Genomic DNA, 12,156 nt, shown 5'->3' with positions numbered 1-12,156 from the left:
CATCTAAATCCCCTACCTCAATCACTATGAATAGAGGTTACGCATGGGTCTTCTACAAATCTGTGTTCAGGGAAATTCTTACATATCAAAGAAGTTTGTCGTCAGAAATCATTGTCTAAGGCAAATGCCATTTCTGTGCCGTCCCCCAGACACTTAATTATAAAATAAAGTTAAGCCCCAGTCAGAGCAGAGATGCCTGCCTGGTGACCAGAAAGATTCTTGGGGCTCCCTCATCCCTCCCTCGCTGACACCGTCCATCCTTCAGGGACCCCCGGACCCGGCCAGAGCGGGCCTCCGGCAAGGATCCTTGGAGAGGTGGGTGAGTCTGCCCCGGTCCTTGGGCATAGTTGTCACCTGATCTAGCACAGAAGACATTCACAAGGAGCTGACTGATTAGAGCAACTGGAGGTTTCTAGGGGTGCGGGAGATGTTAGAGCCATTTGGGATTTCTGTCTTGAAAGTTTTGAAGTTTGTATATCTTAATTATTTAATTCCAAAAATAACCAATGAAAAAGAATGAATAAAAAAATCATTAAACTTCCATTTTGTCAAAGGATGATTAATATCAAATATCAAGATATTTAACTGCATAAACATATGCAAGAATGTTAAGCTAGGGTCCCCCCCCCCCATGCAGTATACTGTATTTGTTCATTCTTCATTAGCCTTAGAGATGAAATTTTGCCTGATGAGGGAGAACATCTCACACAGATGTTTTCAGAGTACTAGGTCTAGTCAAATAAAAATTTTTCATGAATTTTTACAAAGGTGGAAAAACACTGAAAAAAAAGGAAAGAAATGATATTTTTTTTCCTACAGTGGTTGTGATCACAGGCACTAACCAATTCATAAATTGAAAAGCAAGTTTTTGGCCCTCTTTTTTTTCCAACTGAATACATAATCAATGTAAATTCTAGCAATCAAATTAAATAATGGTGAGACATATAATTCATGGGGTCTTGAAAATATTTTTGGAGGAATGTGGTGCAGAGAAAAATTTGGACTATGAGTCTGGATCTATCACTTTCTGTGTAAGCATTCTTTAGTGTTTAAATTTTGATTCCGTCATTATGGCTTTCTTAAAATTATAAAAACCATACACGCCCATGATAAAAAAAGAACAGAGGAAAAATAAAGAAAAAATTTAAAAATTTTAGTGACACTTATTACTGTTAATATTTGCTACATTTCCATCCATTGATTCTGTCCATGTAACAACCATCTCAGGTGGTCTCTTTGGTTACAAGGAATAAATAAATATTAAACATGTCAATAGGAACCATAAAGGTTGGAACATGGTCAGTGATAAAAAAAATAATGTCATTTCTCCAAAATTCAAACTACCACCCACTGGAGTTCTTTATACTATCAGAAGTACAGGAAAATATGTTAATTACCATCATCTAGTCTATAGATCACTTTAGAACAAATGGTTTAATTTGTAGTATACTTTCAATTTCTACAATTCATTGTCACCTTTTTCTAAATACGATGATAATGGAGTAAGCATTACCTCAACTATTGCCTGGCAGAACATAAAGCGATCTCTCACTTTTCAGTGGAAAGATCCAGACGTAAAGAAAAAAGGGAAGACACTGTGCAACTTGAATATGTAAACTTACAGTGATACAGATACAAAGCCAAGTATTCACTTGTATATTTAATATCTTAATTGAATTATACTTACAAAGTTAAACATTCTATCAGTAAAAAGTCAGTTGAGAAATACAGCTTTTTGTGCCCTCACATTTCACTAAAAATTTTGTTCAGACTCTTCACGTGTGTCTAAAATGTATACTTTAGAGCAAATTTCTGAGCCACCTCAGGGACTGAGTGCTGTTTGGGGATCTCCTTATGAGGATGTCACCGACTATTTTATCGAAAGAAAAAATTATCCACTTAAAAATTTTTGAAAAAGCATTGTTTTCACTAACTCTGTTATTCTATATTCGTGCAATGTAAGCACGAAGGATGGAGACTCTGTTCCCAAGTACTATTTACCAAATTCATGGTAAACTTCTTTATTGTCTTTCACCGGCGCTACCTCTAAAACTAGCACTGCGTTCATTTCAGGCTGATATCTTGTCTAAGTAGTATTGTTTGATCAAAGTAGAGCATGAGAAAAGCATCCTTTAAAATGAGAGGCTGCCCAGGACTGAAACAGAAGCCAACCCCTGTTTCGTGAGGGACGATATTGGGAATGAAAACTTCACCTTACATCCTCTGGCATTTCAGTCTGTTTGAACGGCACATGTTTTGTGCTTACATCGCAGAGCAGGATTTGCTAACATGCTCTCTCATTTTTCATGTCCTCTTCAAGTCAGACTTGAAAAACTGTCACCCTCTGAAGCTGAAAATGAAACAAACTCTAATGCACAAACGATTTCTCATTTATTTAAACTGCTTATTTCCAAAATCTATTTGAGAAGACCCAAAATAGAGTACACAAGTACAGCTAGGCCATGAAATAAACACAGAGGATCAAAAGCAGTATGGAAAGCAGAGGGAAAAGTCTGGGATTTCCTAACAGAAAGACAGTGTAAAATTTTAGGTTCAAAAGTAGGAAAAAATGGTGGAGTCCATACTTTATGTTATCTAATAAACTGAAGATCACCAAATTTTCTTATTTGTTATGTTTTTCCCACCCTAAAATGAGAAAAGGACTTGAATGCATGAGTCCTTGAGGAGGAATGTGAAGTGAAAGAGCAGACATTACCTTCCAGATCCATCTTCTAAAATGAAAAAGTCGTCTTTAAACAAATGTATTTCAGGCTACCACCGCATTATTAGTGTGGGTGCCATGACATTTAATGTCTTTCACAGATGGTGACCTTCAGCAGACATGGTCAGGCACCAACAAGTTTGGCCTTCATGCTCGTATTTATCAGAAAACTGTTTAAATTTTTAAAATACAGTTAGAACTTTAAACTTAGAAATGTCATAAGTTTGAAATACATTTTAAATATGAAATAGCTATAATTATTTGTTTAATAAAGGAAAAATAACAAAAAAAGTAGGAAAGCATTAAATCAACATCAATATGCAGGTTTAAAACATCACTCCTGCAAACTGAAAATGTAGTTGACATTTGGCACATTTATTTAGAATTCACATTGATGTATCTTAAGAAAATATAAATAACTCAGGTGATTTAACTCAAATGTATTTTATGGTTATGCAAATAAATGTATATAAATATGTCCGACAGGCTTATTTATTTTAAACTCTGGTTTCTATTTTATGCATCATAAAAATGGTTTTCGTCATAAAAATCACTGTTAACAAGTTTAAAAAATAATGTTGAAGGAAAAACTATATAAGATAATTACCCAAAATATAGGCATGAGGCATATGTAATCAAATGCACTATTTAATGCTCGGTTAACTATTCCATTGAGAAAATTGTGAAAGGTCAAGATTTATTTTACCCTGAAAACAATAAAACATCAAGAATCTAGTTAAGGAAAAGGGACAGGAGGTGAAAACAATGTGCTATGGTCCAGAAATTTATTAAGTTCATCACTCGATTTTCAAGTTCTTCACTATAGTGAATCAGAAGTATTCCTAGAAAAAGCCCCACAAATCTTCTAAGATGAAAATTAATTTCTTTCATATATTGACTAGAGGCTAAAATTATGTACATATCATGTACATTGAAAGTTTTTTCTTGTTTCTGTAACATGCTTTTTATATTAAAAACAAAATACGTGATTAGAGCAATATGCAATGTATTACTGTTATAATAAATAAAATACTATATGCAGACAAGCAAGATGTGTAAACTTAAAATAGGCACATGATGGCATAATTCTACTAACAGCATAAATAAGAAGTCATCTCTTACTCACTGAGTTAGTATAAAAATCAGGATCTCAGCTACACAGGCAGAAATTCTCAAGAATTTTTTTTCCAAAGAAAACGAGAGTATATTAAGAGTCCCCTCCAAAAGAATTTTTCTTCTTGTTCTTCTCAAATGAGAAAACCAATTCCTCTTTTCTTAAGAAATTGCCTATTGAATTATTCAACTAACTCCAAACTAGCCCAAAGAGAATACCAGTTGGATTTTCAGTTGGAAATTAATTTTAAATGGGTCCTAACATTTATAATTACAATCATTAAATTAGCATTAAATGTATAATCAAGTAATGTACCAACATTCAAATGACATGCCCTTGAAAACGATGATTTTGTCAAACATTTTGACATCATGTCTGCAGGAAACTCTGAACCATAACTGTTAACATTACCCCAGTTACATATTATTCAGCCGGCGAAATAACAGAATATCGTGGACTGCAAGCTCAGCAGCTCTCTAGGGCAGATTCAAGTTTGAGATGAGACTCTGTGAGTCAAAACATTGTGTTCCCCTGGTCATATATAAACTTAAATGAAATGCCAATAGATGTGCTTTTAGTGAACATTTTCCACAGCAAAACAAAAAGTCTGATAAGTATGTTATTTGATAACGTTTTGATATAAAAGCATTTCTGAAAAGAATCAGTTTTTAAATGGCACTTTTGGATATATTGCCACTTGGCCTCGAAGTTCAAGATGTTGTCAATAATTTGGAGATGCAGCTTTAAACACTGGCCTGCTCAAAATCCTGGCGTGGTTCAGATGTGAGAGCAAGATGGTCTATAATGTTTTTTTTTTAATGTTGATGTATTTTTGAGAGAGACTGAGTGCAAGCAGGGAAGGAGTGCAAGAGAGAGAGGGAGACAACAGAACCCAAAGCAGGCTCCACGGTCAACGAAGAGCTGTACCAGAACTCGAATTCAAGAACCATGAGATCATGAGCCAAACTGAAGTCGAATGCTTAACTGACTGAGCCACCCAGGTGTCCCCAAGATGCTCTATAAAATCAGTAATCGAGGAGAAGAACTCCAGTCTCAGAAGTGGGCATGGGGCCCTTATTAGACGCTGAAAGATCAATTTGATAGATTGTCAAGGATGCCTGGAAATATTTCCCAATGGAGCGACTATGTATTGTTTAAAAAAATGCCACATTTTAATCCAGACTCTGCCACTAAGTAGCTGTGACCTTGGGAAAGTTACATAACCTCTCGAATCCCTTTTTCCCATGGAAACTAAGAAAATAAGCAACGCAGAACCCACTGTGGAGGAAAGAAAGGCCACCATAAGCACTATTCCCACAGCAACTTTTCCTTCTTTTTACTAGGTGCTAAGTGGTTCCAACCACACAATGTTTCTGTTTCTCCAACAATAGCTTTAACTGCTCTCCCATTTTCTCCCACAGATAAAAATCCTGATGAGGACACTTCCCCCAAGCCCACGATTTTTCTTCCTTCACTTGCTGAAAGAAAACTCCATAACACTGGAACATATCTTTGTCTTCTTGAGAATTTTTTCCCTGATGTTATCAAGATAGATTGGAAAGAGAAAAATGGCAAAGCGATTCTGGAATCCCATCAGGGAAACACCATGAAGACAAATGACACATACATGAAATACACCTGGCTGACCGTGATGGAACAGTCAATGGATAAAGAACACAAATGTATCATCAAACATGAGAAGAATAAAGGAGGGGTTGATCAAGAGATTATTTTTCTCTCAATGAACGAAGGTATATGTGTGTATATATACCAGTAACCTTTTTGTCAAAGGAAATAGCCCACCTTCTCTGTCAAATCCTTAGTTTTTCCAATGATCAGTTAGAGGCAGTTACCTGTCTTAGCTTTCTCCTGGCATGCGATGAAGAGGAAACATAGGAATGTCAGTGAAAATGCTTACTTTTGAAAACATGATACGGATACATTTATTCATAGGTTTATCATATTTATGTATGTCCTTTCCTGAAATAACAGAAGACAAACAGCTCTAATATTTATATTTCTACAGCTAAGAAACGGAGCAGAGGCAAATGAGCAAAGCACAAGTATAATGTAACCACCAGGCTAATGTCCTTTAGATATTGATTTCTTAGAGTGATCAAAGTAGAGTAAGTTCTATGGTGATGATTATCGAAAAGGGAGAAGTTCCTATTTGTGATGTGTTTTGCTAGGCCCTTAATTTCTGAAACGCATGTCTCCCAAGGTCTCAGGGACAAAGCTAATGAGGGCATTTCTGTTAATGCAAAATTAAACAGCAAACTTTTAATGCTGTTTCTGTTTGTTGTTTTTGTTTTTGATGAAAGCTAAAAACATATAGAACACGGAAGTACAAATCCATGAAATGATCTTGAAGACATGAAATTAATATGGTCTAAGTTTTCAACCAACCTTGATTGAGAAAGTGAACCGAGGGTACACATGCAGAAAATCGTTACCTTAATGTTTCTACCTCAATCAATGCATGGTGATATATCTTTTTCTTTCAATGAGTAAGGCCACTGTATGGTAAAGGAAGAGACTATTAAGACACTTCAAAGTCAATTCTTGAGGGTATTTTAACACATAAACATGATTATACAAACATTTTTATTCTTTTGATTTACCCCAAAGCCTATAGCTCAGTTTATATTGTAAGAGTGCTCAAAACAAGATGGTGCAGAGTGAATAATTTGCATATCAGATTCATATCTGTATGGACAGGCGTCAGAAAAAGGATAAACAAAAATACGTTGGGACTGTCTTTCCCTCCATCCAACAGTCAATGATCTTTTTAAGGAATTTTGTCTTTTTATGTATGTTCAGCTTTTTTTTTTTTTTTTTTTTTGTGTTTTTTTTTTTTTTTTTTTTACACAGTAAAGAAATACAACCCTCACCTCAGGTTTTATATATTCAGAAAATTATGATTACTTGGTCAATATTTCAGTGTGCACTGAAATGCTGAACTCTTGTTATAACAAGGTTATTTGCTGAGAGTAATTAAGATACTGAAAGAGAGTCTACACTGGTGGAGGTACACTAGATTTCTGTGGATGGTTTTACAAGGTACTTTCCACTTGCGGTAGCCCATCTAACCCCCCACAATTGCCGTTTGAGCGTTGGCTCAGCCAGTCACTGGTATGGCTCTGGGAAAGTTACTTAGACTCTCTAAACTGTATTTCCTTGTGTGTAACATGGAGTCTTCCAGATTCAGGTCACAGCAGTACGACTGACGGATGAGATGAGATAATGCACGTGAACCTTTCACAGAGTGCCTGGCACAATAATAATCTAGCAATAGGTATTGGCTTTCATTAGCATTGCTGTCATGCCCACAAAGAGCTCCATTCCAGAAAATCATGTGCAGGGGTTGGGAATACTGGGGGATGGATGATTTGGAAAGGGAGGGCCTCTTCCCTTTACTTAGATGAATTTATCTAAACCAGACTCCCTCCAGCATGGAGGCTAGGGTTAGATGAATTTATTTTGGTAGCAACCCTTCATGTCAGCAGTGGCTGCTGAGCATTGTATAGCATCCAATATTTCTGGTTATTTTTCCATTCCACAAGTATTTATAGAATGCCTACATTGTGGCAGGCTCTGTGCTAGGAGCCGTGAGCACAGAAGAAACACAAGATAGTCACAGACATCACCTTCTAGTTGTGAGAAAAAAATGCATCATTCATGAACCTCAACATCTTCAGGTGCAGAAATAGAGTATATAAATCCATCTATTGAATTACATAGTAACAGAGCAATCATTCCTGAAATTGTGGGGATCATATATGTGTTGGCTCTCTTCTCTTGGGTGATAAATCTTATGTATGTATGTATGTACGTATGTATGTATGTATGTATCCATCTACCTACAAATCAGACACATGTCAAACAATGGATGTGAACAATTGAATAATACCTTCTCTATTTTCTTTTAGAACTCACTGCTATTAACTCTAGAAAAGGGTCTCTGGAAGATAGAAATGGTAAGTTTTTATATATGTTTGTCTTTGTGTTATGCTCTAGCATTTTTTTCCTCTCAATCAACTTAACTAACTATTGAACGTCCCTGACATCAGATAGAAACCTTACAATGGCAGGATCTTGCAAAATAGACTGAGTGACAACTTAAATCAGTCCATCATTTCCCAGGAGTCATCTTCACATCTTTGCGGGTTTGGGAATAGGGGGACTATAAGTTAGGGGTGCAGTGAGGGGCTCTGAAGTCTTTCAGCAACAGATTTTATTCATTTCTGTGGTCCTTATTTCTACCGTCTGAAGAAAACATGATATTAAGTTGCTTTTTTGTAAGTCTGTTTTTGCTCCTAGTTAACATGAAGTGACACTAAGAAGTTCTTGTACAGAAGGCGTTGTGTTACTGTGAATGCATTTTGTTATTCTCTTAATACTCACTGTGAAGGATTTTATTCACATTTTACACAAGAGGGCACTGAGCTAAAATGAACTAAGTGCCTTGCACCAGGCCACACGGTGAGATCCGAGGCTTCAATACAGACCATCTGAATCAACAGTTGATACACTTACTCAGTTTGCTATTCTCCCCCTACGATGCAGTCACAAGCAAGAAATCCCAAAGCCAAGGCACAAATGGGGATGAGTTTGCGTTCAGGGCTTCAAGGGCCACAAGACTGGACTTTAATCTCAGTCTTTTAATTATTTGTGCATGAATATGGGTACATTACTTACATTGTCTGAGCCAACCAGGAATAACATGAATAACCCCTAATTCAGTTATGGAAGACCTAGGGTCACACATGGTGAATGTCCAGCAGAGGGTATCTCATTTAGCCTCCCCATTGAAAGCACTGATGTCTGTCCCTTTCTTGCCACAAGAAACACATATGTGAGGAGAAGCGTGATCTCCAGCCCTGCTGATCTGCCCTGCACGCCCAAGATCAAGGGGCCTCTGGACCTTAACTAACACTTTACCAGAACAAGGGTAAAGAGCTATGAGCACATCATCTCTCAAGGTCCCTCTCCACACACCAAGGGCTGATAACTCTAGACTTCTGACTCTTTGGAGGTAAAGCAGGTAAAAGGGATTTTCATAGGAAAAGACTCAACCTTGTGGTTCTTTGAGTAGCTAGTCTGTCCCACAATCATTGTCATTGATTATTTCGTGACATCATGTATTTCCTGTGAAACTTTAAAAGATATTAAATGCAAATATCTTATACATCCTAGCTACACTGAGAGGTGTTTAGAAGAGACAATGGGGTACGTGTGGCCTCCTAACACTGCACAGAATTTGAATTCACTTCTTTCATCCACTTTATTTCATTTTTTAAAAATTCTTATTTAAATTTTTTCTTAAATTCCAGTTAGTTGACATACAGGGTAATATCAGTTTCAGGTGCACAGTACAGTGAGCGATTCAACACTTCCATACATCACCCAGTGCTCATCACAACTAAAACCTCCCATTCACCCTGCTATGAACACCACCAAATTTCCCTGGATTGTACCCTTAGTGGGAATTACATTAATGAACAATGTGTAATGACTAAGGTGCTTCTAAATCAGCAATTTATCTTTACATATATCCTTACCTTGTTGTTGTTGAGGCTATTGATAACACAGGGTGGTGCAGAATTACAGAGCAGGTTAGAATGTGTTCTTGAACATTATGTGGCTGAGATTAAAATCTGGCTTGTATTTACTAATTGCATGACATCAGACAAATTACTTCTCTGTCCTCAATTTATTTGTCAAATCGGAATGAAAAGAAAAATCCCGTAGGTTATTCAAGACTTAAGTAAGATTAAAGCTTCCCACTCAAAACTCTCAAATTAAATGTTTGGCATTTAGTTAGTGGTTAAAGCATACGAGCTATTGTTGTTTTACAGACATGATGGGGGTGAAGAAACGGTAAAAGCTACTTTTCACCAATGCTTTTTTCAGGGTGACTCATTCTTCTAAAACATAACCTTGCTTTTTAATACTTTGGAATGTACTGAGTGAATTTCGCAGAAGCTGTTGATTCACTTGACCTGCAAGCTGGATTCTGGGTTGTCTTGGTGGTGGTGGTAGTGGTGATGGTGGTATAGATGTTGTGTTGGTGTGGGAGAGTCACTTCAACCCAGGTCATCAGAAATGTACGATGTGCCACCTCCCATTAGGCTAATAGTCCCAAAGGCCATTAAGTCCCAGCCTTTCAAAAGAACAGATGAAACTAATCAATGGCCTTTTGTAGACCCCCTGCAGCTGCAGCGCGCGAGCACCTCTGCCTACTACACCTACGTCCTCCTCCTGGCCAAGAGCGGGGTCTACTCCATCCTCATCGCCTACTGTCTGCTCGGGAGAGGAGTGCTCTGTAGCCACGGGAAGAGTTCTTAATAGCTGCTGGTACATTTTGGCTATTGTTACTAATGTCTGCTGAGGATCTAGCGGGGCTTCCTTTCTGGGTTTGGGGCATTTCAGTTCACAGGTGTCTGCTTCTATTGTGTCACTATTGCAGAGCGGGTTCACACACCCCTGGGCAAACGGGAGAGGTCACTCTGCTCCAAGAACAGAGTCTGCTGTGACTCAGGGCAGGGGTGCCGGGGGGCAGCCACGGGGGCTTCGGCGCCGATCTCTCCTCACTGTCCACCGGCTCCTCGGCCACCCGGCACCCTGGCCTCTGAGCACAGCCAGCGGGCAGCTTCCCTAGTGTCCCTGGGGCCCTTTATCCAGACACCTGCCTGGGGGGCCTTTTGTTTTACACACCCGTAAGCTGCCATCCTTGCTACTTGAACTTTGTGCTGTTTTTCATAACAGGTCTAATAAAAACAATTAAAAGTCTACTTTTGCCTCTGGACATTCATTTGGTCAAATCTAACTGAAAGTCCAAGTTAAGGGACAGCAAGACAGCTGAGCCTTCAAATTCAGCATTGGTTGTAGTCATGGTCAAGTCCACATGACTAGTTCTTCCCTGAGCGAGTCCTTGTGATGCCCTCTCTGGGGCACTGGCCCCAGGGGACCACACCCAATGAAGGTGCCAGGTGATTTCTCCTTGAAAAGGCAGCAGATTCAGACTCATTTGATTTAAGACATTCTGGTGGTGACAGTATTTACACGTCGCATGACTGGCGGGTGTCAGACCTGGACAGTGTCACACGTGCAGCATGTGTCCTGAGGTCACAGGGGCCCCGTGAGAGCTGCACGGATACCAGAAAGGGAGGTAGAGGGGTTATGTGTGTGGACTCTGAACCCCAGTGCCAGCGTTTAAATCTTGGGTCTATAGCTATCTGAACTCCCCGTGCCCTAATTTTCTCATTTGTTAAATGGACTTACAGTGACACGTCTCCTGGAGTCGTGTGGATGCGATGAGATAATTGTGCTGGGCACACGCAAGTCCTCAATAGCATTAACAACCACTGTGGCAGCTCAGCTTTAGAAATAATAGAGAACACACCCTCACACACACACACACACACCCTCACACACACACCCCCCCTCACACCCACCCACACACACACCCTCACAAACACACATACCTTCATATACACACCCTCACATACACACACACCCTCACATACACACACCCTCACATACACACACCCTCACATACACGCATACACACACCCTCACATACACACACCCTCATTCACACACACACCCTCACACACACACACACCCTCACATACACACACCCTCAAACACACACACCCCCATTCACACACACACCCCCACACACACACACACANCCCTCACACACACACACACCCTCACATACACACACCCTCAAACACACACACCCCCACACACACACACACACCCTCACACACACACACACACACACACACAGATTTATGTGCAATACTGTAGCTCCATTTACAAGAGTCACAAGTTAACTTGAATTCCCAGTGAGAAAGCAAAAAAATAACTAAATGATGTTGTATGATGGATTATTATACATTTACCAAAGAATTCAGATCATTAAAAACATGGAAAATTAATCAGAAAGTGTTGTTGAAGTGGGGGGCTGGCTCTCTGGCTCAGTCTTGATCTTGGGGTCCTGAGTTGAAGCCCCACATCGGGTGTAAAGATTATTTAAATAAATAACAACTTAAAAAAAGAAAGTGTTGTTGAAGTAGTATGCATGTCAGGACCATACTGAAATTGTTAGCTTATACCTTCACATGGTTCCAAATCAAATCACCACTTTTAATGTAGACAAATACTAATTTACATATAAAAATTAATATACGCACACAGATCTAATTTTCTTCCTTCTAACACACAGGCAGAACACAACATACATTATCTGCACTTCTCATTTATACATCCTTGGGCCCGTTCTATGTCAGCAGAGAAGGACCCTTGGAAA

The 12,156-nt window shown here is 38.8% G+C and overlaps 1 gene segment (V, D, J or C); it reads left to right on the top strand.

Moving 5' to 3' along the window:
• The window catches only part of LOC144229429 (T-cell receptor gamma chain C region C10.5-like), a 31,881-nt gene extending 21,251 nt beyond the window's left edge, over positions 1-10,630 (top strand). Inside the window, 3 exon segments of the C gene segment in view lie at positions 5,258-5,587; positions 7,766-7,813; positions 10,042-10,630. Of these exon segments, the coding sequence occupies positions 5,258-5,587; positions 7,766-7,813; positions 10,042-10,184 (521 nt within the window).
• The last annotated feature ends 1,526 nt before the right edge of the window (positions 10,631-12,156 follow it).

The sequence above is a fragment of the Crocuta crocuta genome, unplaced genomic scaffold (assembly GCF_008692635.1).
Source record: "Crocuta crocuta isolate KB4526 unplaced genomic scaffold, BGI_CrCroc_1.0 scaffold1898, whole genome shotgun sequence".
In the NCBI taxonomy this organism is placed as follows: domain Eukaryota; kingdom Metazoa; phylum Chordata; class Mammalia; order Carnivora; family Hyaenidae; genus Crocuta; species Crocuta crocuta.
The sequence above is the reverse complement of the archived record's forward strand: the minus strand, read 5'-3'. Positions and strand labels throughout refer to the sequence as shown.